Source organism: Drosophila miranda, chromosome 4 (assembly GCF_003369915.1).
Source record: "Drosophila miranda strain MSH22 chromosome 4, D.miranda_PacBio2.1, whole genome shotgun sequence".
NCBI classification, from domain to species: domain Eukaryota; kingdom Metazoa; phylum Arthropoda; class Insecta; order Diptera; family Drosophilidae; genus Drosophila; species Drosophila miranda.
The window spans coordinates 3,861,834-3,888,703 of record NC_046677.1 but is presented as its reverse complement, the minus strand read 5'-3'; the positions used below and the strand labels follow the sequence as shown (position 1 = coordinate 3,888,703).

Sequence of the window (26,870 nt, the reverse complement as noted above, 5' to 3'; positions counted from 1 at the left end):
TATACACAAATATACATTATTTACAATTAAATATCAGGGCTACAATGGTAAATGATAGAGCGGCTTTCCAAGATGTGATGTAATTAAGCTTTAAGGTAAGTACCAATACGTATTCTGTGTTCAGTTCACCGATGCCGATGACCAAGTAAAGGAAATGAATTATTTTGAGCAAATTTTGTAAGGGTTTTGTTTATCTAAAATAAACAAATAAGGCTTTAAGGGTTATGCCATGTGGGGCGACTCGGACCCCATCAACAGATGTCCTGCGTACCCAAAAAGTTGAGAGATCACGAATCGGAATATAAAGACGCACCCAAATGGCATTAACTTGAAATCTACAATCTTAACTCAGCCGCGTTGCCACATCTCCTGACTCACTCCCGTTAACCGATTAGCTTCGCTGTCGCTGTTACTGAGAGCTTTCAACATGGCGCTGCTACAGCTTCTGTTGTTGTTGCTGGGCAGAGAGAAGAAGACTGCGGGACTGCATCTCAAAATAACGCAAAAGCAGATTTGAGTATCAGTAATGTACGCTTGGCGTTCCGGGGTTTGCGTTGGTGACATTCGCACTGGCTCCAGCACTGCCGCTGCCTCCGTTGTTGTTGCTGTTGTTGTTGTTGTTGTTGTTGTTGTTGTGGTTGCTGTTGCTGGTGTTATTGTTGCTGGTGTTGTTGGTACTGGCCGAGTCGCCCAGCCACGAATCGGGACTCGGCGGAAAGTCAGGATAGCCCAGTTCGGGGCTCGAGTCGTTGCTCAGGTCCGAGACGTTGTTGCTACTGTGCAGGCGGTGATGTGACTTGCTGGCGTGCAGAGTAGAGCCCGTCGCATGATCTGTGCCGGGATTCGGAGAACACACGTTAGACACAGACTGGGGACTCCTCTCTTTTCTGTTTTCGTAGAGAAAGCACGCGAGCCACTCACCTATATTGGTGTACACAATATTGTCTGGATAAGAGCCAAACGTATGGCTCTGGCCGACTGGCGGCGGCGAGCGACTGCTCGGCGGGTACTGTGACGGACTAGAGCTCCCATGCATGTAGGAGCCACGTATGCTGTGCGGTGAGGCGCCCTCATCCAGGCCCAAATTGACGGTGCTGTAGCTGTCGTTGCTTAGATCTGTTCCGAGGACACGGCCAATGATACCAATGACTTATTCTGCTATCAGGCAGAGCACAAACTTACCATGATGACTGAAGCTGTCATAGTCGACCTTTATCTCATCCTTGTCGAGGAATTTGTCAGTGCGTGGCGAACAGTTCCCCTTCATGGAGCGGAAGTACTGACTCCATCGGGTGCGTCCCGCATCCTTTTTCAGTCGCTTCTCCTTGGCCCGCCTGTAATGTTGTTAGAAAATGCAACTAAGGTTAGTGCCGTTACCACTTAAGAGTGTCTGACAGATAGACACCTACCTGTTTTGGAACCAGACCTGGACCACCCGCATATCTAGGCCCGTGTCCTGCGACAGCTGCTCCCGAACGTGTCGGGCGGGCTTGGGGCTGTTGTTGTAGGCGGTCTTCAGCGTCTCCAGCTGCTTGGCGGTGATTGTGGTGCGGGGACGCTTGTTCGGCTGATCGCCGTCCAGAGAGCCATCCAGGTAGAGACCTGCAATTTATCCAAGAATCAAGTCTAGCCATTGCCTTCTGCCAAGGATCTCTCACGTCACGCACCCTTTGCCTTGGCCTCCTCGTAATCGCGCTTGCAGATGAGCTTGCGGTCCTCCATCAGATAGAATTCGTCACCCGTGTTGAGAGTGCGGGAGCACATCGCGCACAGGAAGCACTGCAGATGATAGACGTTGTCCTGGGCCCGGCGCACCACCTGCGTTGGCGGTATGCCCATATCACAAGCGGAACACTTTGTACCGTACCGTCTGTTCGACCCAAACATTGGCAATGGGGCAAGGGGAGATTTTTCATTAAACCGGCGACGCTTCAACTAGGGGATGTCCCTTCAGCCCCTCCAGCCACTCCGGCTGGCATTAGAGAAATTTACTTACTTGAAAAAGTCCTCCTTGCAGAAAAGTTGACCGTTGCGGGCGAAGCACTTGTCGTTGAGTTGGCCGTGGCACTCGCTGCACTGGAGGCACTTGGCGTGCCACGTCCGCTCCAGCACCTTCAGGATGAATCGGTCCAAGATAAGTTCGTGGCAGCCGCCGCACTTTGGTATCGTGGCTGTGAGGAAATCTTTTGTTAGTGGCTTTCGTTTAGGCCAATCGTTGAGGCGAATCGTGTTATGTATATGACGACTGGTGGTGGGGCTAAACGTTCTAAATTTTCTGATCAGTTTAAGATTACCCATTTGTTTATACAATTGTGCGTTTTTTTACTCTTCTAAGTCCAGTATTCATTAGGCAACAAATATTGTAATTGAGCAATTTGATTCAAAATTGATTTTTCTTTTGTCGTCTATTTGAAAAGTGCCTATTTTAAAAAGGTAATCAAATACAATCAAATCAAGCAACCGATGCAATGTTACGTTTTGAATTCAAGATGACATTTTCTCTCTGACGCAAACATTTCAAGGAAAGTATACAACTCTTAAGATCTTATGATCAAAGCCGAAACCAATAAAAATCCAAGGGCATACTATAACTTTTGAAATACTTCTCTCATAAAATTTGGTGTTGAAAATAGTTCCAATTTTAAATTGTATAAATGTCTTATTACCTTCTATATGTATTTATGTATGTGGATGATGTCAAGCTCTGTTTTCACATATAAGGACATTTCACTTCAATATCGCTTACAATCTGAACTCAATAACTTTCAGTCATGGTGTGTATAACACCTTAATGCCTCGAAATGCAAATTAATGACATTTTATCGTTCTAGCTACTTTTTGGCTACTTACTCATTCTGCGATGGTTCTCTTGAGGGAAATACTCTAGTTGATGACCCTGATTTTGGACGCCATACCATGGGCCATGGCCGTGCTTGGGTTTATAAAGAGGTGGTCAAAGGAATTTGCACCTCGCTAGTTAACTGGGATGCAATTGTGCGATTGCCATCTTTCCCAAGTAGAGCGTTATTATTATTATTCACCTTCCATCCTTAGTTAATCGTAGAAAAAAGCTTGGTGTGATTTTTGTGCACAACTTGATCAAGGGTGACGTAGATAGCCCTGATTTGTTGAGCCGCATAAACTTCACGATTCCTAGACCCACTAGATACTATACATATGCCGTTGTCCCTTCCGCTTTGTGGATCGTATTATTCCTTGCATAAGCCATTAAGGGTCTTATGCTCGGATTATAATTCCCTCAACCATATTATATCCATTATTATCTGTAAGCTTACAAATAATTCAGCCCCTGCTGCAACGCAGCAGCCAGCAGTAGCCATGATGTGCGCTTATTTCAGATGTCAATACGGGAGCCTTTGCCTATCCATGTGCTGGGGCTGTCATCGCGCGCCGTGTCATCCTGACGGCCGCCCACTGTGCGCTGGCCAAGGCCGATGGGCATCGACTGTAAGTGGGTCACAGACTCCAGTGGCAGCCGGATGGACTCGTACTTATCGGATCTAATCGACTTTCACTCGACTCTTGTAGGTCGTCAGTGCGCGTGGGCGAGTACGACACCTCCAGCGATCCGGACTGCGCCAACACCGGATTCTGCGCTCCACGCTCCGTGAATCATGCCATCAGCCATGTGATCGTCCATCCAGACTACAAGCAAGGCAGCTACCATCATGACATTGCCCTCCTGGTACTCAAAACGCCGCTCAACTACTCGGGTAAGTGCCAATAAGAGGCATAGCGATAGAGGAGTATTCGTAAATGGGGTCCCAGGGGGCGGTTCCGCATGGCAGTGTCAACGTTAATTAAAAATCGTTTTGTTCTGTCATCTCTACATCCACTCGCTCCAAGTTCACAAATGTCGACCATGCTCCATGTTTACCCTCCATCTGGGTCGCATGTCGCTAATTTAAGGTTAGGATCCCATCCCCCACAAGAGGGGACTGGACTGGGTCTGGCTTACTGGTTACTGGTTGCTGTTGATCGCTTAATTGGGCGGCGTTGGGCTTTGGTGCGTGCTTGCTGTTGCAGCTAATGACTTGAGCGCGACCTGGGCAATGGTCAGCTTTGATTGTCAGCTTTTAGATTCGGCTCAATGGCTACGAACTTTGGATTCAAGATTCTGCATAGCTTTACGATAAATTGTAGAACATGGAAGGAGACCTGAAGCTCAAGCCAGTTCATTTTCTAAGTGGCTGTAATGTAATTCATTATACTTTCTAATCAATCATCGATCGATCATGGCTGCAGAAAAAGAGGGAAATTCGTAGGACTTGTAGACCGAGATCTTTTTCAGCAACAACGCAAGAATACATTACATTAATAATTCGTTCCATTGAGATCTTTTTGAGAACTGTTGCTTGATACTTTTAAATTGTTGGTTGCCGACCGAAAGATTGGCCTTAACCGAAACGTGATGATGAAAGCGCAAAACTTTATGGCAGTCACTCCAAAAATATCACAACAAATAAGAGTCGTTACAGACACTGGACTCAAGATCCGAAGATCCGAAGATCCGAAGATCCGAAATCGATTGGCTAATTGCAAGGTGTCCACGTCGCAAGCAACACATTATGTGCGAACCAAATTGGGCGTTACCCAGATGGCCGGCCAACTTGTTCTTGGTTACCCTTACTGCTTTATAATGACCAATAAAAGAACGTGAGCCGAACACGGGATTAATCAATGGGTCATGGCATGCAACAATGTTGCTACAGCAGCCGGACTTAAGATTAATAGCAGCCCTCCCTCCCATTTATATGTATTCTCGGTAGTGGCCACACAGCCGATCTGTCTGCAGAAGACACGCGCCAACCTGGTGGTGGGGAAGCGGGCGACCATCGCCGGATGGGGCAAGATTTCCACGGCGAGCATTCGCCAGCCTGAGATGACACATCTGGATGTGCCGCTGACCAGCTGGGACCTCTGTCTGCGCAACTATGGCTCTACTGGCGCCCTCGAGTCTCCTAATTCGATTGAAGGACAATGGATGTGCGCCGGCGGCGAGGGCAAGGATGTTTGCCAGGGCTTTGGCGGAGCGCCCCTGTTCATACAGGAGAACGGAATCTTCTCACAGGTACACAATTCACAGGTGAATTGTACTTCATTGGAATTGCAAGCTAACAGTCCCTTCCACAGATTGGCATCATGTCCTTCGGCTCTGACAATTGCGGCGGACTGCCGAGTGTCTTCACGTCCGTGACACAATTCACCGACTGGATACTAGCTACTTACCATAATCATTATATTACGTCAGATATCAATAGTGAATTTAGCATTATAAACTATAATTCAAATATATTTTTTAAAGTCAATATCCATTGTGTGTAATACATACATAGGTACATATGTAGTGCATGTACTTGTATAGCACTTTCCATTGATCTTATATGTGGATCAGAGCACTCGCATGCACCCAATCAATTAATTTAATTGAATTAATTGAACTTTGACACGAACCATTCGTTGCGGCTTGAAAAAAATGAAATGATCTTCTATACAAATGAGCTTTACTTACACTCAAAGTCGCAAGTCGAGAAATTTTGTGGCCGGGCTGGAGTCGGATCATTATTATAGCCAGAAAAAAGGGCAACAATTTTACTGTTCGGACTTTCTCTCTCCCAGAGTAACTCAAAGAGCGCACGTATCGACAGCAAAAACTCCGACTGTCCACTTTTAATTTCAGAATCGAATCAGCTGAATTTAATTTCGCATAGCACATATGTACATATGTATGTATATTACGCTGTTTTCCACACAATTCATAGCTGAAGGGCGAAACCAATCAATTCTAATCAAAGTCTGTTAAAAGCTGATATATTTATTCAATTTTCCTTCAGCTCAAAAAGAGTTCAAGTACTATAGTGTATGCCACAAATTCAAGTGTGTACAAATATCGTGCTCATATTATGAATCAGCATAGTCTATGCTGTCAGAACTTCTCTTTCCCGCTCGTTAAAGTTAATAACTTCTTGAATGCTTGAATGCTGCTACCACAGTTTGGGTTTCTGTACCGTATAGGACTCCTCTGACTTGATTTCCTGCTGGCTGTATGTCTGTCGGTGGGTTGTGTGTATGTGTGTGTGTGTGTGTGTGTGTGGGACTATCTATGCATGTATACCGATTCTGGGGCCGACAATCAATGCCAAGCAGCTGTTGGAGTCAGCTGTTTTATGAGCTGGTTGGTCCTTGGCCAAAACTCTTAGCCGAATGCAGATGCTGACGGCCAAGAACGAAGCAGTAAAAGTCCGAAGACTACACTGAGAGAATTAGTGGGGATCAATCTGAGCCCAGAACGATCCCATTGCATAAGGTATGGTGCCACCAGCGCAAACGACGCATTAATTTGACTCTTAACTTTTTCTCGGAAATCAAACGCCCTTTTAATCAATTTACGGCCTGCGTCTGATGCGGTAATACAGAAAAGGCCCCGCTGGGGAAGTGTATCAACTGTTTTGGATACCCCAGGGTCGGCCGCATAAGACACTAAATGAAAAATCAATTTGTTTGCTCTCCACAGACAGACGAGGTCCGGTCCCAGACGGCCAGTCGGCAAATGATCGTTGCGAGGGGCACATCGTCTGAACATTCTCCCCAAACTGCAGGTGTCGTCGTGAAATTTCTTCATAGTCTACGATTTATTCTTGCGTGATTGCTTACATCGAACAGTTTGGGGTTTGTTATAGTAAAGAAATTAAACGAGTGCTTAATAACTACAGACTGACTAACTAAGGGACAGTCGTTCGAAATTCCGTGAGCCTCGAAGAACCCGATTCTGTTAAATAAAATGATACATCTACTTGTACATATTTGGTAGTTGAGCGATCGAGAGATTGTGACGATGCGGTCAAAGTCATAGTCATTGTCCAAGGCGTTTCTGAAAGGATAGAAAAACATATGTGGCTGTTACAAAATTTGTTTAAATCACAAAAACCAATTAGTATTATACAAAACAAAAAACGACTCGAACTTATCGCATCGCATCAATATGATCTTCAGCCGTGGCAAGTTTTGAGATCACCCCAGTTCGGGGGGTAAGCCCGCCCCGCACACTCTCACGCACTGAATCGCTGCGAAAAGAGACGGACAGCCTTTGCCCGTAAACGGGAGACAGGGAATAGAGCGTAAAGTAAATAACATAAATAGCCAAAGATAAATAAAACAATACAAACAGAAAACATACAAATAATGTGTAACGTGCGTATACTACATACATACATACGTACATCAATTTTTAGTGTCCCGTTCCATTGTTTGTGTGTGTGTGCGTGAGTGCAAGTATTTGCTTATTCTGGAGCTTTTCGACAGCTAAGCATCAGCAGTGTCCAAAAACAAAGAGAATTAACCCCTTCGGGAGCGGAAACTCGTGTGATTTTTCGCCCCCGATTGCGAGTTGAAACATCAGCGCGAAGAGCCGCTCTCATAAACATTGGGCTAATCAAGATGGGCGGCCAGCCAGGGCGCTAATTAGCCACACGGCAGCAAGAGTGCAAGAGAGACGGCGCAAGTGCAATACATACATACATACATATGTACCTAACTGTAAGAATATCGGATCGAAAGCAGAGCTAAGCAATGAGGAGCGTTCGGTCTCAGCAGAATCAGCAGAAAGAGCAACACGCAGAGAACAAGAAACCAAATCACAGCATGAGTTTTTGCCACAACGCTGTCGGTCTGATTCTTTTGGTGCTCACGGCCTGCTGCGGCGTGGGTGTGGGTGCGGTTGCGGCAGCTCCGGGCCCGGAGCACGAGTGTACCAGCATCGACATTCGCAATGAGTGCAGCAAAATGAACCTGCTGGACAACTGCACCGTGGTTACCGGCTACGTGATGATCACGCTCATTGCCACCCAACCGTACTGCAACTACTCAACGTACAAGTTTCCGAAGCTGAAGGAAATTACCGAATTCATGATCTTCACGGAGGTGCGAGGCCTGACCCGCGTCGACGAAATGTTTCCAAATCTGACTGTCATACGCGGCCGTCGGCTGTTTCTCAACTACGCCCTGGGAGTGACCAATATGCCGGACCTAGAATACGTAAAAGAATAACAGCAATGCCAGGTGGAAATTCTCAATCAACGCTTCCCTCCCCTTCCAGCTGGAGTTCCCCTCGCTGGTGGCAATCCAACGTGGCCATGTATACATTGGAAATTGTCCCAAACTCTGTCAGCACGAAGGGGTTTGTGTAACAGGTGAAATGTTTCAGTTGTCATGTATAATGCTGCATTTGCCCTTCCTCCCCAACTAGGTTAATTGGGATCTTCTCACCCTTAGCCGGGGTGAGAATCACATCATGGTTGGATCCAGCAGGTGCAACACAAGTGTCTGCAGGGGATGCGACTCTTCCTACTGCTGGTCAACGTTCAAGTGTCAGCGGTCCCAAAATGACAATGTCGCCCACTATAAGGTGTAAGTACTCGTAAAGGCCTTGACAACTCATCGGGCCAATGACATTTCATTTAATTCCGCTACACTGTACAGAAAAGTTGACTACTGCCATGACGAGTGTCTGGGGGGCTGTCACCAAAACGGATCAGCAACCGCCTGCCAGATCTGTCGCGGAATCAGCGACGAAGGCGTCTGTGTGAAGAGGTGCCCGGAACGCAAGTGAGTTAGCAAGGCTCGAAGATGGCGATATTTAAATTTTATTTTTTGATGCCTCATCTTAAATATAATTCCTTTTGTAGGTATCTCCTGGAGCAGTATCAGCGCTGCTACACCCAGGAGGAGTGCGTGAAAAAGCACAACCACTTTACATTCGTTTCTCAGTGCGTCGGCTTCTGTCCAAGTGGCTACAGGGCCAATGAGAAGAACGAGTGCATGCGCTGTGGACCGCAGGAGGCCTGTATCAGTGTATGTTCGCCCGAACCGTCAAGCAATGCGATCACCATTTACAATCTTGGGGACGCAGAGGAGCTCCGTGGCTGCCAGATAGTCAATGGAAGCCTGATTATAACCATACGCAATCAAGTGAACGAGACACAGCTGGTCCAGAGCCTGACCAGCATTCGTGAAATACGTGGACACCTTAAAGTATATCGGTACGCATCGCAACGGACAACGGTAGGTTGTCATCAGTGAGTAAAATCTCGCTTTTTGTAGATCGTCCCAGCTTAGAAGCCTAAAATTCCTTAGCAATTTGGAGCGGATTCATGGAGATCCTCTGGAGAATCGCCACTACGCTCTTATACTCTATGACAACAAGCAACTGGGCGAACTTTGGATGCCAGAGAGTAAGCTGGAGTTCGTGGAGGGTGGAATGTTCATGCATCGCAACAACAAACTGTGCAACAAGCATATGAAGGAGTTCCAGGGTGTCGTGACTCATGACAGGTCACTGGATTCATTGCAGACCAGCGACCAAGAGGTTCTCTGCAGTCCATCAAAGCTGCTACTATTTGTACAAGTAAGCTAAGTCAATCCACACATCATTAAATCCGGTACTCAAAAAGTACACAGATGTAGACCTACTGTATATGTGTGTCACTGCCAGCGGGAAATGTTTCCGACCTGATAAAGTACATAAATAGTTATTTGTCCGTCTGTCCGCCCATCCCTCCGTCTGTCTGCCCTTGTTTAACGCTTAGGTCTTAGAGATGATTGTAGCTGGAGCAAGCTGATTTGCACACTCCCGTTTCTTTGTTTTAATCATATCTTCACTTTCAGAAACGCACACATCGCACTGTGAAACTAAGCTGGCCTAAGTCCCAAACCAGCCATGAGCTTGAATTAGTCCACAGACCATTGCCGCCAGGAGTATTTTATCCAGAGGAAAGCGAGCTGGAAGCTCCAGTATGCATACGCATCAATTGGCAGCGCCGCCTTCTCTTCCCCGATGAGCTTTCCGAAAATGGTACCCACTACTTCTTCGTTTTAGACAAGCTAGAGCCGGACACTCGGTACGCCTGCCTGCTACGAACTTTCGGAGGGGATCTCAGCCAGGAGGCACGCAGCGATCTGCTTTACGTGCAGACGGAACGGGACATACCCCAGCCACCGCTACTGGAACTTGTAAGGAAAACGGATAGTTCGCTGACAGTGCGTATGAAGAGTCATAATCACCATCACTATATGTTGACTGTATATGAGCTGGGAGAAGATGAGGCTTACATCGATAGCCGCGATTACTGCCACCAGCCGTCCTACTTGTGGCAAGATATGGATGGCGGGCAATGGCGAGCATTTGAGGACTACGACGATTGTTGCGCACACCAGGCGGAACAGGCAGACGATCATTACTTTATTGCGGAGATGCGAAAGCAGTATCGGTGCAGCCTGGATAACCAAGATCAGTGTCACGATTTGGACCAGGAGCATGCCCCTCTGCTGAGGGTGCAACTACCCTTCAACACCTCGGAGTACGAACTCCGCCAGCTGCAGCGGTATCGACTCTATTCACTCCAGCTTCAGGCTTGCAGCGATCTGGGATGCAGTAGCCACACTACGCTCAACGAGCGCACCAACTACACACTGGGAGCGGACCTACTGACCCAATTGACCGCCTGTCGTGTCCCAGACAGCAAAAAGTACATCCTTCGCTTTGCCGAGCCCGTCCAGCCGAATGGGCAGGTGGTCAGCTATGTAGTACACTATCGCAACAACCTGTCCGACAGCCATATGAGCTGCCTGACCAGGCTGCAGCACGCCACAGCCGAGTACGTGTACGCGGCGCAGCTGAACGTATCCTTCAGCGAATGCGCCGTCCGGGTGCATTCCCTCGCAGGAGACGTGCTGACACCTTATGTGGCAATCACATGGTGCAGTGAGCAGGAGCAAATACTTCCCCACAGTAGACCGACAAAACAACTTAACACCTCGCTAGAAGTCTCACAGGTGAAAACAGCCTCGTCTCATTCACGCGGCATTAGCATATTTTTGGTTTGCTTCCTCTTCGGCTGCTCGCTGTCGCTAATGTGGATTTTGTACAAGCGCCGGTGCTGGAGAAAACTGCCTGGTCTCCGTTATGTACCCGTGAGGGAGCAATGGTTGCGAGAGCGCCATCACACAGAAGATCGCGAGATCCTCGTAGATGGCTTTGAAACAGTTCGTTTTCAGAACAACAACAACAGCAGCCCGGATGATTATCGAATGTAAGCCTAAAACAGATATTAAATCTCAACTTACGAATACCATGAGCGAAGTCAGGAATGGCAGGCCTTCGATTGCAGGGCGAGTTACATAGACGAGGTGGGCTTGGTCGTGGAACAAGCACCTTCCTCGGTTTCAGTAGCGCCACTAGCCAGGAGTATTGATGGAACGCTGCTTGAGGGCATCGCCAAAACCTCGTTGTCCGAGGGGGGGGTTGGCGTGCGCGGCGTCACCACCTGCTGGCGCGTCTTGATCCGCTCCAGCTTCGCTTGTTCATACTCCTTCAGCTCGGATAGCTTTAGTTGAATAGTTTGGAGTTCTCGGCGTCGCATCTTTTCTTTTGTGTAATAACTATCTATTCGTTAGAGAATGGATACTTTTTTGGCTTACTCCGGACTCCGGATATATACAATAAAATAAAATAAACAACTTAAATTTTACCGAAGGAGTTCTTGATTTGTTTTGTTTATATCTATACCGATGAAAAAAATATAATTTAACCCACCTAACCCCCTTTCATTTAAAAAGCTGTGTAACTTGACTGAAGCCGCGGAAATTAGTTCTGTTTGTAAATACTTCAGGTAGATCTGTCTTTACTTAAAAATAAAAAGACCACGACATCTTTCACGTGAACTGCGCTAATATTCTTCAAGTTTCATAATTTTGGTTGAATTTATTTTAATATCAACTGGCAATGGGTTAATTCCTCTTTGTCCATGATCGGAAATTATACTTCTCGATTTGGATATTCGGTTTAATATTGGGTAGGACTTTCTGACCTGCACACATAACTTTTCTAAAAGATTGGCTAATTTTAAGAAGTCCTTTTCATTGGATTGTTTATAAAATAAACATACGCAGTTTTAAAAAATTAATATTCAAGTTCTGTTTTTCAAGTTGCCTTGAAACATTATTAATAATGATTTATTCAAGGCAATTTGAAAATATATATATATCTCGATCCCGATACCAAGCAGACCATAAAAAGCAAAATTGTCTTTGGTATTGAATTAAAACAGCGACTGACTAATTCATTGGAACCTGGGATGACATGATATACTTTTTCCCTATACACATACATATATGAAAAAAATATTATTTCAAAATTGTTTATATACCTATCTTATCTCCATCTGCCATCCCACCCCTGTGGTGTTCACCTCATAATTGAATTCAGACTACAATAATTAACATTAGCTTATTCTTTGCACTCGCATCAAAAAACGAGAAATGGAATGATTTCAAATTCATAAATCATAAATGATATATTTATGTTTTCAGCGCTAATCACGTTTTTATATGTGATCAAATATAATAAAATACCCCATGAACTTGACTGGTTTTGAGGAGAGTCTCCTTGTTATCGTAGAAAACTATCGATGTGTATAAAATGCAACCTGGATCAGTGCTGTGTTGGCTCCCACTTTTAAGAAGACAAAATAGCCGTTTTATCTCTAAATTAGTATATGTAAAATTATGAAGCTGCAAATGTTTAGTATAATCACGTCAATTTATGAATATCATTTAGTAGTAATTTAATTATTTAATGCATAATATTCAGTGTAGTCACGTCCCTATTCCTGAGCTTGGATTTCACATTGTGGTCCAATTCGGTGGACATTCGAGCCAGATTTTCTAAAGAGCAGAACTAGCTATAAAATAGCCCATTTGGCAACAGTGAACCTTGTTTTCGAATTTCTTGCAGGTGATTTTTTTATTGCACAAAATAAATAATCAGAGCCATGTCGAGGTTCAGTGGTGCGCTGCAGCTCACTGATTTAGATGATTTCATTACACCATCACAGGTTCGGTATCAGCAAAGTATGGCTACAGCATTCAAAGCAATTTAACGTTTAACGCTATTTCACAATGATCCACTTAGGAATGTATAAAGCCAGTGACGGTAGATAAGACAGCAACATCAAAGACTGGAGCTAAAATCACTGTGCAGGAGGATGGGTACTACGAGGAATCAGAGGTAAGTTAAGTGGATGGATGCAAAGGACCGTTTTTCCTAAAAATGTATTTTAGAGCGGCAAACAAAAGCTGCAGAAGGTGGAAATCACTCTGCAGGATTGCCTGGCTTGCTCTGGCTGCATAACCTCAGCCGAATCTGTGCTTATCACGCAACAAAGCGAGGAAGAGCTACTGAAGGTATTGCGGGAAAATGCAAAAGTTAAAGCCACTGGGGACATGGAACAAGTTCGCACAATTGTTTTCACCATTGCCACACAGCCCCTTCTGAGCCTGGCCCATCGCTATCAGTTAAGTGTGGAAGAAACTGCCAGACACTTGGCCGGCTACTTTCGCAGCCTGGGAGTGGACTATGTCCTGTGCACCAAAGTGGCTGACGACCTCGCGCTCCTGGAGTGCCAGCAGGAGTTCGTAGAACGATACCGCGACAACGAGGAGTTGACTATGCTAAGTTCTTCGTGCCCTGGATGGGTATGCTACGCAGAGAAGACACATGGCAATTTTATACTACCTTACATAGCAACCACGCGCTCACCGCAACAGATTATGGGAGTGCTGGTGAAGCAATTTCTAGCGGAGAAACTGAATATACCTGGTTCACGGATCTACCACGTAACAGTGATGCCTTGCTACGACAAGAAGCTCGAAGCGTCGCGCATGGATTTCTACAGTGAAGTGAATGAATCGCGGGATGTGGACTGTGTTATTACTTCAGGTCAGAGGATCGGTGAAGCAAACAAAATGAAGAACTAAAACAAATTAATAATATCAATTTCTTATACTTGTAGTTGAGGTGGAACAAATGTTGAACGAAGATGAACGGTCACTTTCCGAGCACGAAGCGTCAGATCTGGACTGGCCCTGGTCGGAACAGAGACCCGAATCAATGATCTGGTCACACGAGGCTACACTATCTGGCGGTTACGCAGAGCACATCTTTAAATTTGCAGCCAAAGAACTTTTTAACGAGGCTCCACCCACGGAGCTGAGTTTCAAGCAGCTCCGAAATCGTGACTTTCGAGAGATTTCGCTGGAAAAGGATGACAAGACAGTTTTGAAGTTTGCTATCGCGAATGGGTTCAGAAACATACAGAATCTGGTGCAAAAGCTAAAGCGTGGCAAGGGGGCAAGCTATCATTTTGTTGAGGTCATGGCTTGTCCTTCCGGCTGCATCAATGGTGGCGCCCAGGTGCGTCCCACCACTGGCCAGCACGTCCGCGAGCTAACCCAGCAGCTTGAGGAGTTGTATAAGAAACTTCCTCGCTCTCAGCCTGACAACGCGCACACGAAGCTGATCTATAGAGATTTTCTTGATGGGTCCCACACGGACAAGTCAAATGAGCTGCTCCATACTTGCTACCATGCAGTCGAGAAACTCTCAACGGCACTTAATATTAAATGGTAATTAAATGGTTGGTTTTACATACATATGTACGTCCATATATGGTTAATTCGATTTAAAATTGTGTTGAATCTGAAAATGCTACCCCATTTTGAAGAAAAAAAAAGTTTTTTTTTTACGAAGGCTCCAAGGGTGTTTGGAAACAACTTTCACCTTTTTGCATATTACGCACATCAGTCGGGCAAGCCCACTGCGCATGTCCAACCCAATAGCGAAGAGGACCACCGGCTGGAAGCGGCAACCGCAACGGCCATTTCCATTGGAATGCGGCATGTTGCTGTTGCTGCTGCTACTGCTACTGCTACTGCATCAGGAAGCATTTTTGGCGAAGGAAGGTCAAGTCGTGTTATCGTTGTCTGGTGCTGTGTGGCTGGTGGCTGGGTGAAAAAAATCAATGAGCTGGAGCAACTGTCCTTAGAAACAAAACGGATATCGTTGACATTTTTAATCAGTATTCGTTGGGGGGCTGATAAAATCAATACACATGCTGCAGGACTTCGAGCGAACCGTATCCTGGCAGTAGGCTTTGCGTAACCAAAAGCTCTCAAAACCCAACAAATCACAATTGTGTTTTTATTATATAAGAAATTCAAGTGAGTGGAGATTACAGATTTAGATGACAAGATGTCGTCTCCATCAACACATCCGTATGGCCTCTCAGCGGATGATATGGCCACTCAGTACGGAGCAACGGCGACTAGAAGAGTCGGAGGTCTAGAGCGAGAAGATGCCTTGGAATATTTCATCAAGTTTCCCAAGCCCTCTGCAGAGAACGATTTTGTTTTGGCCAATGACAATGACAACGAGGATAACAATGTTCCCATTGTAATGCTGCTGGGCTGGGCGGGATGCCAGGACCGCTATTTAATGAAGTATTCCAAGATATACGAGGACAGAGGGTAAGTTTGTGGAGCTCTCTGCCGCCTGGGGTTTCATTTCCCCCTCTTTCAGCCTTATTACAGTTCGATATACGGCACCGGTGGACACATTGTTCTGGAAGCGTTCCGAGATGATTCCTATTGGCGAAAAGATCCTCAAGCTAATTCAAGACATGAACTTTGATGCTCACCCTCTGATTTTTCACATCTTCTCTAATGGCGGTGCCTATTTGTATCAGCACATTAATTTGGCTGTCATCAAGCACAAGTCTCCGCTGCAGGTGCGCGGCGTCATCTTCGACTCTGCACCTGGCGAGCGCCGTATGTTGGGGTTGTATCGCGCTATTACGGCCATTTACGGGAAGGAAAAGCGCTGCAATTGCATTTCAGCGCTGGTAATAACAATCGGCCTGAGTTTCCTGTGGTTTCTGGAGGTAGGTAGAATTTAACGATCGCGAAAAGCGAAGATCTAACGGCTCCAGTTTTCAAGGAAACGTTTGCGGCCTTTAAAAGCTTGTTTGTGAAATCGTCACCGGTCCACGCCAGTCCATTTTGTGATCTAAAAAATGAAGCAAACAAATATCCCCAGCTATTTTTGTACTCCAAGGGCGATGTGGTTATCCCTTATAAAGATGTAGAGAAGTTCATTCGGCTGCGTCGCGATCAAGGAATTGATGTTACGTCGGCTTGCTTCGAGGATGCTGAGCACGTTAAGATCTATACCAAATATCCCGATCAGTATGTCCAATGTGTCTGCAATTTTGTTAGGAAATGCATGGCACTACCTGCTTTTAATGTTACCGTTGCTCACCCGGGATGTGGGTCCAACGAGCTCCAAGAGAAGCAACAGCAGACAAATCTGAAGTACGATTAGATGGACGGAAACCGACGCAGGCACAAAATAATTGTAAAACCATTCGAGCAGTGTAACAATTAATTCTTAAAGAAAAATGTAATTACTAAACACAACTTTAAGCGCTTTATAGTAGAAACGAATTTAAGAGTTATTCAACTAAATCTTTGCAACCATTTTGCAAAATCCGCAGCAAAAAGCGCAGTTAATAAACCCTAATTTCAAAAAGTAAGCAACTGTTCGTCGATTGCATCGACTGCTCTCTACTTATATGTAACTTGTAAAAGGCGCTTTTGGCACCTTACTCTTTAAGTTTAAATTGAAGTGAGCGAGTGAAAAACGGTTCGAAAACGAATCGGTTGAAGTCCTTTCCTTAATGGTGTTATTAGAAAATGTGATCGTATCGGAATTCACGAAAATTTATAATCCCCCTCTTTCTGTTGAACTATCTATCCAGCAAGAACCTACATATGTATCTGTTTTTCTCTGAATTTTGTTATCAGCTATGAGCTGCTATCAGTTATCTTTGCACCAAAGGATATTCGAATATTTCGCACTTGACAGTCAATGCAAAGCTACTCTTCCCGAGCACCATCCCGATTTTTAGTAAAAATCATTAAATTTATAATAGCAATTGTCATTAGCTGTGCGGCGGGCAGGACAGGACACTGCATTAAAAGAAACAAAAATTAATGAAAATAAGCACCATTTGTGCATATTTTATGCATATGTTGTGTTTTACGTTTTCCCCATTTTTTTGAGCTATAGGATGGAATAGATATTGTTCAATGGGAAAAAATGCGATCCACTTTTGCATTTGCACGTCTTTGTAATCTATAGATATCGAAAAATCGATAAAATAAATAAATTAATAAATATCGATTTAAACAATCTTAAAGGGTAAATATGTCGAGTAGATTTTAATATTAAAATATCCAAAATACCGTAAACGAATCAATTCAGTTACAGTTTGAAGACCCATTCCGCATTATCTACCTCTGGAATAATCAAATATGAGCGTTCGGAGAAACATTTTTAAAAATGAAGCCTTTTACTTGCTACATACTATTTCACTCCGCAGGGCAGTAAAAATAAAAATCAACACTGCGTTGAAGCACCACGCCAGCCCTGGCGGCTACTCAGTTTCAAGATGGCGGAATGTGCGAAGAAGATGAGAACAAAAAAGCAAGCGAAAAATCTTTAAGCGTATTTAAATGTATAAATGCAAACAGCTCTAAATCTTTCAAACCTCAGCACATTTTAAAAGCTAAACTTATCAACTTTAAGACAACACAAGCACAGCTGCCACCTTGTGTTTGCCACTCCAAACCGCCAAAGAACTGAGTTGAGCCAAAAAATCGAAATCTTGCATCGGCGGACGGCCCGAAGGTATCCCTACACGCAAGAAGAAAAGTCAGTAATTTATTGGCTGCACACTGAGAAGCGTTTTCGCCAAATTGAGGTAAATGGTCAATTAACCCAGAGCAGAGGGTTCCCAGTCCGCTGCACTGACTGACTCCTCGGTGCTCTCCCTCCATCTGAAGATACGCGCATCACCACACAACAAAATTCGACACATTTCGCCGCCACGCCGCGCTCTGTGTCTGTGTGTGTGCTGTTGGCCCTTCTAAACTACTGCTTGCATATTAAACTTTTGCAACATTTGCAGACTCCAGAGCACAGAAAGGGTTCCTGCCCAGGCGGCTAGGGTGTTATAACCAACGAACTGCTCCGCCACAGCTAGAAGCAGACTATGTCTGACTTTCTGCGTCAACAGAATCCACAAGAGCATACATAGCCATGGCTGCGACGAGGAAACTGCAAGGTAAGAAAAACAGATTTCCTTTTAAAAGTGTTTGCACTGTGTGTGTGTGTGTGTGTGTGTGTGTGTGCGTGTGTGTGTCTGCCTTCTCAGCTCTACAGTGCAGTGCATACAGTGCTCTACATACATATGCATAAACAAGTGAAAATGTCTCCTAATTACAAACAACCACATCTGTATTTTCTATTTTCTCTGTGGGGCTAGGCGAAATTGATCGATGCTTAAAAAAAGTAGCCGAGGGCGTCGAAACGTTTGAAGATATTTGGAAGAAAGTACACAATGCTACGAACACTAACCAGAAGGTAAGACTTGTAAACTGATCTGTCTAGCGGATGGTTTTACACACTGTATAAACAAATGGATCAAACGGAGCTCAGCTCTACTCCATATTCTACTCCACTCCACTCCACTCCGCTCTCTCTTGAAGTTCAGCAAGCAAATTAATTCGAATTTTGTTTCTTGCCTTTCTTTCCACAGCAAAAACATCTGCAGGAGAAATATGAGGCAGATCTCAAAAAGGAAATCAAGAAGCTTCAGCGATTACGAGATCAAATCAAATCCTGGATTGCCTCGGCCGAGATCAAGGATAAGAGCGCTCTGCTTGAAAATCGAAGGCTCATTGAAACGGTGAGATTTTCTAAATGAATTGGATCGTATTGGATGTGACTGAAAATCATTCATTCTCTAACAGCAAATGGAACGCTTCAAGGTGGTCGAGCGCGAGACAAAAACAAAGGCTTATTCCAAGGAAGGCTTGGGCGCCGCACAAAAAATGGATCCAGCCCAGCGGATCAAAGACGATGCGCGAAATTGGTTAACCAGCTCAATTAGCTCACTGCAAATACAAATTGATCAATACGAAAGCGAAATTGAGTCTCTGCTGGCGGGTAAAAAGAAACGATTAGACCGGGATAAGCAGGAGCGCATGGACGACCTGCGGGCCAAGTTGGACAGGCATAAATTTCACATAACAAAGCTGGAAACTCTGCTTCGGTTGCTCGACAACGACGGCGTCGAAGCGGATCAAGTGAACAAGATCAAAGACGATGTCGAATATTACATTGATTCGTCGCAAGAGCCTGACTTCGAGGAGAATGAGTTCATCTACGACGACATCATTGGCCTGGACGAGGTGGAGCTCAGCGGGACGGCGACAACGGACAGCAACAATAGCAACGAAACCAGCGGGTCCCCTAGCAGTGTTACCTCCGGAGGCAGTCCATCCCAATCGCCCGTCACAGTACAACAAGTGCTGCCGCCATCCGTGCAGGCGGCAGCGAATACTGGTAGCAGCGCGGCCAGCGCTGCCTTGTTCCAGCAGCAACAGGCAGCGGCCCAGTCGAATGGCAGCAATGTGGGATATGCGAGCGATACCAGCGCGGCCTCATCTTCGGCGACAACGTCGACGGATCCGGCGGGCAGCGCGGCCACCTTAAGCGGGGGCGGAGGCGGCGGCAGCGGCGATAAACGCAACAAAAGCAGCGAAAGCAATACCATCAGCAAATCGAAAGTATGTATTGTGGATGAACATGGAGATCATATGGAGGCAGAACCCTTATTTCCTTATTTTCTTAGCCACAACCTCAGCAGATCATCAAGCCCACGCCCGTTCGTGCGACGGTCAAGGTGGCTCCGGGTAGTGAAAGTAAGTACCTATAACTGTACCTGTCGTGTCTTCCTAATGACTCTCCATTGTTTAGCTCAAGTCAAGATTGTCAGCTCAACGCCCAGTAAAAACCAGCAGCTGCCCACGGCTGCAGCGGTGGTAGCTGCCTCCAACTCAGCCCCGAGCAGCAGTAGTGGCAACGGTAGCGGCAACGGCAGTGGCAGTGGAAGCTCTAGTGCGAGCGCAGGCACGGGGGCGGCCGCACCAACAGCCAGTGGTCACAATCCTGCCGTACAGCCGCATGCCCCAACGCCTGGCCTAACTGCCGCCAGCATCGCTGCTGCAGCTGCCGCAGCAGCCGTCTCAAGTTCTGCTACACCAGCGATTGCAAGTATCAGCAACGTTCAAGGCCAATCTGTGATTCAAGCAACACCAACAATTGCATTTGCGGCGGTGGCAAAACACAACACATGTATGCGCCAGATACAGGCATGCGTAAAGTTCTTATTTATCGTGGAGTCCTCTTTCTAGCACTCCTGGAAAACGGTCCTGTATTGCAACAGCAGCCCACAGCCACAACGGTAGCCGCCATTGTGGGAGCCGGCGCACAGACCCAACAGCCACAACACCAGCAGCAACAGCCGGCACAATTATCCAATCTTCAAACAAATTCCTCACACTTACAAAATGGTATGATGTCCCAATATCTGTCGGGAACGGCACAACACATTTGGTGTGCAAGCCTCGGATTGGCCACCCGACAGATGTTGATCAGAATTGGTTAAAGCGCCTAAAAAAAGCATTTACCCTGGGAGCAGCCAGACGGCTCTTCCCCTGTGCCATTTAACTAAATTGATTGAAAATGTATTTGATATTTGCAGGTCTACCTGTCTCGGTCAGTAGTAGTGACAGCAATAGCAATGTCGTTGATGCAATTTCATTGAAAACCATGGCCCAGGAAGCCATCAATCGATCCGCGAGCGATGCCAATTCGCTAAGCCAGCAGCCGCAGACGCAGCAGCAGCAAAGCAACATTGACACGAGGCAGCAGCAGTCGCAGCAATCACTCCTACAACAGCATTTTAGTACGGAAAATACTGCCAACCAGCCGCAGCAAGTGGCGTCCCAACAGCAGCAAAATGCAGCTGCAGCCGCAGCCGCAGCTGCTGCTGCGGCAGCGGCAGCGGCAGCGGCTGCAATGGGAACAATTGCGGCTGCAGCACATGCCGCGGCAGCCAGCAATGGATCCACAGCTGGCAGTGGGCTCATGAATCTGGCAAATGCTGCGGGTCAGCCAACCAGCGGTAGTGTCAAGACGCATACTTCCCAACAGCAAATGGCCACAACGGAAGCCCACATTCCGACACTGCTGGGAGTAACGCCGTTGGGGCCAACGCCACTTCAGAAAGAACATCAGGTGCAGTTTCAAATGATGGAGGCCGCCTACTATCACCTGCCACAGCCCATGGATACGGAGAAGCTCCAAACGTATTTCCATCGCGCCCCAGTCCCCACGCCAGCGCACTATCCCCAGGTGGGTCTTCATGCGAATAGTGTATGAATGCGAATGAATTACAATTTTACAAATAAAATTTTCACTTCAATCCAGGCACAGCTGCCAATATACGATACTGTTGAATTTTATCAACGACTCTCAACGGAGACGCTTTTCTTTGTATTCTACTACATGGAAGGCTCCAAAGCCCAATATCTGGCCGCAAAGGCACTGAAAAAGCAAAGCTGGCGATTCCACACCAAGTACATGATGTGGTTTCAACGGCACGAGGAGCCCAAGATTATCAACGATGATTACGAACAGGTGAGCAAAGGAGATCAAATGGCAATGACAATGGCAATGGCCGGAGAAATTACTCAGAAATTAATCAGCAGCAGGAACAGCAGTCTATTGACCAAGAACTTTCCTACCTTTCCGCTCTATTCCCAGGGTACGTACATCTATTTTGACTATGAAAAGTGGAGTCAGCGAAAGAAGGAGGGATTCACCTTTGAATACAAGTACTTAGAAGACAAGGAGCTCAATTGATAATGTTGCAATGTGTATTGCTTCGTCTGTCTATAAGAAAATCAATCCATTAAAAAAATAAATGAAACCAATACCATTTTCATAAAAAACCACAACCACAACCCCACCCGCTCCCAAACCCAAACTCAAACCCATAACCATTACACTTACATACGCCTAGAAACAATAAACAACAGAGAGAGAGAAGAGGAAAGAAAAATAAGCGATAATGCCAGCAAACTGTAAACATAAGTTAAAAGGAAAAAAATGAAGTATGATAATTGTTCGGAATGCATGTAAAAACATATGCTTTTTTATATAAATGTTTTATTGTTTATAATTACGTTTATTTTTTTTACACTATTCGAACCATCTCACAAGGCCCTCCAGAAATCAAGCGCAAGAGAGATACAAAATAAGAACCGAACCATGCAAAACTCCCAGACCCCAGACCCCAGATCAGATCCATGTCGCTTAGCGTACCTTCAATCCATTCAAGCAAATAGCATTGCAAAGAGTTACGTGATTCCCTCTCAACTCCCAATTCGCATAATGTATAAAAGTCGCATCCGAATGCAGTACACTTTTAATGATAAAAAACAAAACAAACACAAAAAAAAAAGAAACATCAAAAACATTTAGCGCACCGATTTTTATGCGTTTTTTCGCGTTTAGAATAAGACGCGAAAGAAAAACAAACAAATTTCAGCTGATCTTATTTAAATTTATTAATGTAATTACGATTACTAAGATCATTGATTAAGTTGCATGATGTGTCGAAAGGCTAGGAAACAAAACAACAAATTAATGCATAAATGAAACTTTTTTAAATATAAGAACAAAAACAAAATAAAAGCGTGAGTAAATAGTTGAACTTATTCGGCGTTCTGTTCTTTTGATTTTTCTACGTTGGAATGGTTCTAGCCTTTGCTTTAAGATGTGTTTAGAGTGTTTGCTTTCGACCTCCTCGTTGGATCCGAGATCTCCTCCAAATGGCACGGCACCGAAGTAAAAGCTAGAACTTGTTCCGTTAATTCATTTTAGACGCTTGTTTTTAGATTTTATTCTGATGGAGTGTTTACATGTTAATATTAATAGTCAAATGATTAATTTAATGGATAAAGTAAATGGAAAATAACCGCATTTTAGAATGTTTTTGCGTAAATATAGCATTTTTGCTAGCAATGTATGAGGAAATATTTAACAATTTTACAAAAATAGTTTTAAACGCATGCAGAACAACAACACGAAAAAAAACTGAAAACATTTTAAAGATTAATGAAAATGCATCAAAATATACATGACATTCAATTACATGGCATGGACTTTATTGTGCAGTTTACAGAATTTCAACCTGCAGACCTCTTGTTCTAGTGTTCTAGTTCGTGCCCCATACAACATCATCTTCATCCTGATCGTCGTGACCCCAACCCTGATTCGCCTCATCGCCCAGATCGTCACCATTGGGGGTCACTGTGGCTGCCGCAAAGCGACTGGCGTCCACATGAATCACCTCTGTCGGGGCACTGCTACTAGTTGCTTTGCATTCTATGACCGGCTCCATGTCCTTGAAAAAATCAAACTCTGTCAACTCTGATCTACCCGGCGGCGTAGCCAACTGCACTTGTATATCGAGGGCGTTCAGATCATCGATGAGCGTGCGACTCGGTTGCGCCGCTAGCTTGGTGGTTGATATTGATAGGTTGGAGCAGGCGGTACGGTAGGAGTCGCTCGAAGAGGTTTGCGTCGCCTGCGTAGAGGCACTACTGTTGGTCTCCAAAATATTCAAAGCCAACTCGCCAGTGGGCAACTGTTCCTCCAATCCGGCTTGCTTAACATGCAGGCGCTGCAGCTCATCTGTAGTGTCCCAGTCGGACCAGACCTCCTCCTCATCCGCATTGATCAGTGTGTTGTCGTGGGCAGCGGTGAAACTATTGGAATTGTTTTCAGGGTGGCTGCTGCGGTCCGTCTCCTGAGGTTTCTCAATTAAATTCGTCAGATCTTTCTCGTCTTCTCCGCCATCAGGACTAAGTCGCAACGACAGAGGAGCTACATTGTTTTCCGTTGGCAGGGGGCTGCCGGAAACCATGAATTCGTCGTCTTCTGCATCTATGGAATTGCCATTCATTAAAGGAGTTATGGAACGCGGCTCTGTCAACAGATGCTGGCTATCTGTGGATACAGCTGCATGCGGGCGACCATCGGAAAAACAGCGGCGACGGTCTCCACCTAGAACTTTATTTGCCCCTAAAATAGGCACCAAATCAGCCATGGATCTTAATGTTTTGGCCACTAGCACGTCATTGGTGTCGCTCATTCCGAGCTGCAAATGCGGGAGAATCTCACTCTGTAGCTGCTCATCGTCCAAGAGACGAACGTACTCCATAAAATAGTCCAATAGTATCAAACGGATTTGTGCATCTCGGAGGCGGAACATCTTGAGTATATGTGGAAGAAGATACTGTACGTAAGTCTGTGGAGAAAACAGAGATACAGTTGCGCCTGCACCGTCTGTGGCCTTTGTCCGCAGCACGTACGGTTGCACACACAGTTGGGCGGTGGGATCGAGTAGAACCATCCTGGAGAGCAAATCGCTGGCAAGCTGAGAGGCCACCATTTGCTCATCAAAGCAACGCAAACGTTCAATTAATGTGCTAAAAAATTGCTGGCGCTCTTGGATCGACTTCAACGGCAACTCAAAGAGAAAGGAATGTATTAGTACAAACTCATGATTGAAGTACGGATGCAGTAAGACGGCTGAAAGCTTGGGTCTTAGCTCCGTGTTTTTGTGTTTTAAGTGGGTGCTGCAATACTCGCGAAACTCGGGCACATGCGGAGTACCAGCGTCGCCGGCAGCAGGTCTACATTTTTCCAGGACACTCTCGCATAGGGAAGCAAAAGCGAACTGCTCAAAATCTTCCCCGAGGTTTTTTGGATCCATAAAAGTACTTGCAAGATCGAGCAATTGTTTGTTAACCTCTTTAGCTTTCCAAACGTACTCGAAGCCAGCCAGACGCCAGCTCCCACTGTCTGTCACATAAACGGAATGTGTGCATATATTCAAATGTCTTGCCAGTGCCTTTTCAATCAAAAATATTAGGCTGCGCAGTATAGTTCGTAGACCCAGGCACACTTGTATGTCGCTCTGTTTAGCTAGCACGTCGTTAAGTGGCCTGACTCTCTCCGTGGCAAGATGCTTTTGTCCCGACTGTTCCCATGTGGTCACATATTTTAATATGTACGGATGTCGATAGATCATGAGGTTCTAAAAAAAGCTTGCTTAATTATATACATTCGGGAAGGATTTACTTTTCTCATTCATACCTTTATGGCTCTCTCCATAGGGCCCACTGGACTCCATAGTTGCCCCTTCACTAGAATTTCACCTTGAAATATGGACAGAAGTTGAGCGCCGCCGCCCTCTTCGTTGGACGTCGTTGGGGATTCTGCATTATATAGGGCCCAGAAGTCGTTGACCTCTACCGCATTTTTGTCAATAATTAAGCCTTTTAACTTGCTTCCTTCATTGCCCATTGTTGTTGGAGCCTAGAGCTACTTCTTTTTTCCCAACTCAGCTGTTCGCATGGAAACTAATTGGAAACATACCTTTTTCCACATACTCTGCAGACGTTTCAAAACGTTTCACGACGTAAAAAACCGCTACATACATATATGTATGTATGTGCAATCATGTTTTTTAATGTTTTGAGAAGCGCAGTGATAAGTGATAAGCGGATCGACTTAATAGATCCACACGGTTACCGCATAAATCGTCGGCATTTGCACAATCCCCAGGCAACGTGTGAGCCAAATTTTGCACGAAAATTGTAACCTCACGTATCAAAACAAAGTTGGCAAACTGCGCTAAAGATGCGCGCATGGCCTTTTTGAAAATCACAATTTCTTGGACTTGAATTCAGACGGATTCAGATCTCTTTAATAAATATCGTCATAACGAGCAACTGCTACAAGCACTAACCATACAGTATATATATATATATACAGTATATACTGTATGGTTAGCGCTTATGATATCGGCTGCCTTTAGTGCTAAAATGAAGTCTCCAATATGTTTTCTATCCGACAGGATGTATCCTCAAGCATATATAGAATTGGTAGATTTAATTTCATTTGCTGAGCATTTCCATTGTGATCAATGGAAATTTTAGCAATGGGTTATTTTGAAACACACAATAAACCGCTGATCAAGTGGGAAGCAATGAGTCTGGACTTAAATCCAATTGAGTATAAGTGGAGCTTCCTTGCAGCAAAAGTTTATGCTTTTACAAGGCAGTACGATACCTTGAAGGACTTAAATCATGAATGAGACAATTTTGAGGTATTATCTCTACCAAAACTCCATTAATTATTAATAGAGCTAATTTTTCTTAAAACTTTTTTCTTGGAACTGTTTTTCCATTTTCTTTGACATAAATATAAAATAATTTTTTTTTTGTTATTCAAAAAATTAATATTTTGTATTTTTTCTGGCTTTTCGTTTTGAACTTATTTACAGCTAATTAACTAAAAATATAGAAAAAATCAAGAAAATATGGTGTTGAAAAAAACGTCACATTTTACAGCCATTTTACTAAGGTAGCAAGAGAATATCTAAATACGAGGAATTTGATTTCCGATCATGGACAGAGAACGATTAGACCATTGTCGGCCAGTGAATATTAAAATACACTCTACGACAATTTTGAATTTTGAAGAATTTAAGCGCAGTTCAGGTTAAAGATCTCGTGGTCTTTTATTTAAGCAAAGATAAAAGATAGGGTGGATCTAAAAGAAGAACTATAATAATAGAATAATAATATTGTTAATAGTAATATTTTCCGTGGTTTAACTCTATTGTTATCCTGTTTAAATAAATGGGGCTTGAGTGGGCTAAGTTCGATTTCTTACCGATATACTGTTGTTGAGGCACCAAAATAAAACCATTAAAGCAATCGCCGTAGAGGGGAAAAAATCAAGTATTTAAAACAAGCCAGTCAAGTAGAAAATTGATTCATTAATTGGATAAAATTATGTGCGCGTGGCTAAATGTTCTATATAGCCAGAATTATTTGGCGGAAGATCAAAATTGAGCAATATGGTTTCCCATCCTTGACGGAGAACGATTAACCTATTATAAGCCAAGGGGGTATTTCAATATTCCACCGAAAATAATGCAAATTTAATCATTTTAGCGCCGTTCAGGTGA

General features: G+C 44.8%; 8 protein-coding genes across 11 annotated transcripts; 5 read left to right on the top strand and 3 right to left on the bottom strand.

The window, feature by feature from the left end:
- Window positions 1-271: 271 nt before the first annotated feature.
- Window positions 272-2,578, bottom strand: LOC117188967 (LIM/homeobox protein Lhx4-like). The gene is made up of 7 exons (XM_033393712.1): window positions 2,295-2,578; window positions 1,997-2,171; window positions 1,668-1,879; window positions 1,410-1,602; window positions 1,183-1,334; window positions 922-1,116; window positions 272-831 (listed from the first exon to the last, which is right to left on the bottom strand). Exons 1-7 carry the CDS (start codon window positions 2,296-2,298, stop codon window positions 521-523), a joined length of 1,242 nt encoding a protein of 413 aa, XP_033249603.1. The 5' UTR covers window positions 2,299-2,578; the 3' UTR covers window positions 272-520.
- Window positions 2,579-2,668: 90 nt separating this feature from the next.
- On the top strand, window positions 2,669-5,346 carry LOC117188669 (CLIP domain-containing serine protease 14D-like). Its single transcript, XM_033392858.1, has 6 exons — window positions 2,669-2,774; window positions 2,832-3,016; window positions 3,360-3,468; window positions 3,550-3,734; window positions 4,791-5,092; window positions 5,155-5,346. Exons 1-6 carry the CDS (start codon window positions 2,674-2,676, stop codon window positions 5,344-5,346), a joined length of 1,074 nt encoding a protein of 357 aa, XP_033248749.1. The 5' UTR covers window positions 2,669-2,673.
- A 1,277-nt stretch (window positions 5,347-6,623) lies between these two features.
- LOC108163233 lies at window positions 6,624-11,594 on the bottom strand. The gene is made up of 2 exons (XM_017298391.2): window positions 11,143-11,594; window positions 6,624-6,892 (listed from the first exon to the last, which is right to left on the bottom strand). The coding sequence occupies exon 1, from the start codon at window positions 11,436-11,438 to the stop codon at window positions 11,193-11,195; it is 246 nt and encodes an 81-aa protein (XP_017153880.1). The 5' UTR covers window positions 11,439-11,594; the 3' UTR covers window positions 6,624-6,892; window positions 11,143-11,192.
- Window positions 6,892-11,147, top strand: LOC108163232 (insulin receptor). Of its 2 annotated transcripts, none has more exons than XM_033393075.1 (7): window positions 6,892-8,055; window positions 8,117-8,197; window positions 8,267-8,427; window positions 8,500-8,625; window positions 8,706-9,059; window positions 9,154-9,424; window positions 9,685-11,147. In XM_033393075.1, the coding sequence occupies exons 1-7, from the start codon at window positions 7,591-7,593 to the stop codon at window positions 11,110-11,112; spliced, it is 2,886 nt and encodes a 961-aa protein (XP_033248966.1). In that variant the 5' UTR covers window positions 6,892-7,590; the 3' UTR covers window positions 11,113-11,147. The 2 variants fall into 2 exon arrangements, with proteins under 2 accessions (XP_033248966.1, XP_017153879.1); XM_017298390.2 differs by having other exon boundaries at window positions 9,121-9,424.
- Window positions 11,595-12,767: 1,173 nt separating the features above from the next.
- LOC108162459 (probable cytosolic Fe-S cluster assembly factor GL21135) lies at window positions 12,768-14,536 on the top strand. 3 transcript variants are annotated; one of them, XM_017297204.2, is made up of 4 exons: window positions 12,768-12,911; window positions 12,989-13,084; window positions 13,138-13,807; window positions 13,869-14,536. In XM_017297204.2, exons 1-4 carry the CDS (start codon window positions 12,849-12,851, stop codon window positions 14,483-14,485), a joined length of 1,446 nt encoding a protein of 481 aa, XP_017152693.1. In that variant the 5' UTR covers window positions 12,768-12,848; the 3' UTR covers window positions 14,486-14,536. The 3 variants fall into 3 exon arrangements, with proteins under 3 accessions (XP_017152693.1, XP_017152694.1, XP_033248431.1); XM_017297205.2 differs by having other exon boundaries at window positions 12,769-12,911; window positions 13,138-13,795; XM_033392540.1 differs by having other exon boundaries at window positions 12,783-12,927.
- A 137-nt stretch (window positions 14,537-14,673) lies between these two features.
- Window positions 14,674-16,445, top strand: LOC108162460 (transmembrane protein 53). Its single transcript, XM_017297207.2, has 3 exons — window positions 14,674-15,381; window positions 15,434-15,794; window positions 15,851-16,445. The coding sequence occupies exons 1-3, from the start codon at window positions 15,107-15,109 to the stop codon at window positions 16,232-16,234; spliced, it is 1,020 nt and encodes a 339-aa protein (XP_017152696.1). The 5' UTR covers window positions 14,674-15,106; the 3' UTR covers window positions 16,235-16,445.
- A 909-nt stretch (window positions 16,446-17,354) lies between these two features.
- Window positions 17,355-22,542, top strand: LOC108162457 (CCR4-NOT transcription complex subunit 3). Its single transcript, XM_017297202.2, has 11 exons — window positions 17,355-17,675; window positions 17,883-18,038; window positions 18,240-18,337; window positions 18,513-18,662; window positions 18,727-19,545; window positions 19,611-19,680; window positions 19,736-20,113; window positions 20,173-20,331; window positions 20,523-21,175; window positions 21,251-21,460; window positions 21,587-22,542. The coding sequence occupies exons 2-11, from the start codon at window positions 18,014-18,016 to the stop codon at window positions 21,683-21,685; spliced, it is 2,661 nt and encodes an 886-aa protein (XP_017152691.1). The 5' UTR covers window positions 17,355-17,675; window positions 17,883-18,013; the 3' UTR covers window positions 21,686-22,542.
- Window positions 22,543-22,961: 419 nt separating this feature from the next.
- LOC108162458 (protein-associating with the carboxyl-terminal domain of ezrin) lies at window positions 22,962-25,590 on the bottom strand. Its single transcript, XM_017297203.2, has 2 exons — window positions 24,989-25,590; window positions 22,962-24,929 (listed from the first exon to the last, which is right to left on the bottom strand). Exons 1-2 carry the CDS (start codon window positions 25,196-25,198, stop codon window positions 23,043-23,045), a joined length of 2,097 nt encoding a protein of 698 aa, XP_017152692.1. The 5' UTR covers window positions 25,199-25,590; the 3' UTR covers window positions 22,962-23,042.
- Window positions 25,591-26,870: the final 1,280 nt, after the last annotated feature.

What these genes read in the sequence shown, in the direction of transcription:
- LOC117188967 (XM_033393712.1), bottom strand. An exon ending in CAGGTCTGGTTCCAAAACAG is followed by an intron (nt 1,335 to 1,409) that starts GTAGGTGTCTAT and finishes ACAACATTACAG; the next exon opens with GCGGGCCAAGGAGAAGCGAC. An exon ending in TATTGTGTACACCAATATAG is followed by an intron (nt 832 to 921) that starts GTGAGTGGCTCG and finishes ATCCCGGCACAG; the next exon opens with ATCATGCGACGGGCTCTACT.
- LOC117188669 (XM_033392858.1), top strand. Translation starts at nt 2,674, where the DNA reads ATGTATTTATGTATGTGGATGATGTCAAGCTCTGTTTTCACATATAAG. An exon ending in GCGATTGCCATCTTTCCCAA is followed by an intron (nt 3,017 to 3,359) that starts GTAGAGCGTTAT and finishes CGCTTATTTCAG; the next exon opens with ATGTCAATACGGGAGCCTTT. An exon ending in AACGCCGCTCAACTACTCGG is followed by an intron (nt 3,735 to 4,790) that starts GTAAGTGCCAAT and finishes TATTCTCGGTAG; the next exon opens with TGGCCACACAGCCGATCTGT.
- LOC108163232 (XM_017298390.2), top strand. Translation starts at nt 7,591, where the DNA reads ATGAGGAGCGTTCGGTCTCAGCAGAATCAGCAGAAAGAGCAACACGCA. An exon ending in AATGTCGCCCACTATAAGGT is followed by an intron (nt 8,428 to 8,499) that starts GTAAGTACTCGT and finishes TACACTGTACAG; the next exon opens with AAAAGTTGACTACTGCCATG. An exon ending in AGCTGCTACTATTTGTACAA is followed by an intron (nt 9,425 to 9,684) that starts GTAAGCTAAGTC and finishes CTTCACTTTCAG; the next exon opens with AAACGCACACATCGCACTGT.
- LOC108163233 (XM_017298391.2), bottom strand. Translation starts at nt 11,438, where the DNA reads ATGCGACGCCGAGAACTCCAAACTATTCAACTAAAGCTATCCGAGCTG.
- LOC108162459 (XM_017297204.2), top strand. Translation starts at nt 12,849, where the DNA reads ATGTCGAGGTTCAGTGGTGCGCTGCAGCTCACTGATTTAGATGATTTC. An exon ending in ATTTCATTACACCATCACAG is followed by an intron (nt 12,912 to 12,988) that starts GTTCGGTATCAG and finishes TGATCCACTTAG; the next exon opens with GAATGTATAAAGCCAGTGAC. An exon ending in GGTACTACGAGGAATCAGAG is followed by an intron (nt 13,085 to 13,137) that starts GTAAGTTAAGTG and finishes AATGTATTTTAG; the next exon opens with AGCGGCAAACAAAAGCTGCA.
- LOC108162460 (XM_017297207.2), top strand. Translation starts at nt 15,107, where the DNA reads ATGTCGTCTCCATCAACACATCCGTATGGCCTCTCAGCGGATGATATG. An exon ending in AAGATATACGAGGACAGAGG is followed by an intron (nt 15,382 to 15,433) that starts GTAAGTTTGTGG and finishes CCCCTCTTTCAG; the next exon opens with CCTTATTACAGTTCGATATA. An exon ending in GTTTCCTGTGGTTTCTGGAG is followed by an intron (nt 15,795 to 15,850) that starts GTAGGTAGAATT and finishes CCAGTTTTCAAG; the next exon opens with GAAACGTTTGCGGCCTTTAA.
- LOC108162457 (XM_017297202.2), top strand. Translation starts at nt 18,014, where the DNA reads ATGGCTGCGACGAGGAAACTGCAAG. An exon ending in ATACCATCAGCAAATCGAAA is followed by an intron (nt 19,546 to 19,610) that starts GTATGTATTGTG and finishes TTATTTTCTTAG; the next exon opens with CCACAACCTCAGCAGATCAT. An exon ending in CGCCAGCGCACTATCCCCAG is followed by an intron (nt 21,176 to 21,250) that starts GTGGGTCTTCAT and finishes ACTTCAATCCAG; the next exon opens with GCACAGCTGCCAATATACGA.
- LOC108162458 (XM_017297203.2), bottom strand. Translation starts at nt 25,198, where the DNA reads ATGGGCAATGAAGGAAGCAAGTTAAAAGGCTTAATTATTGACAAAAAT. An exon ending in CTATGGAGAGAGCCATAAAG is followed by an intron (nt 24,930 to 24,988) that starts GTATGAATGAGA and finishes AGCTTTTTTTAG; the next exon opens with AACCTCATGATCTATCGACA.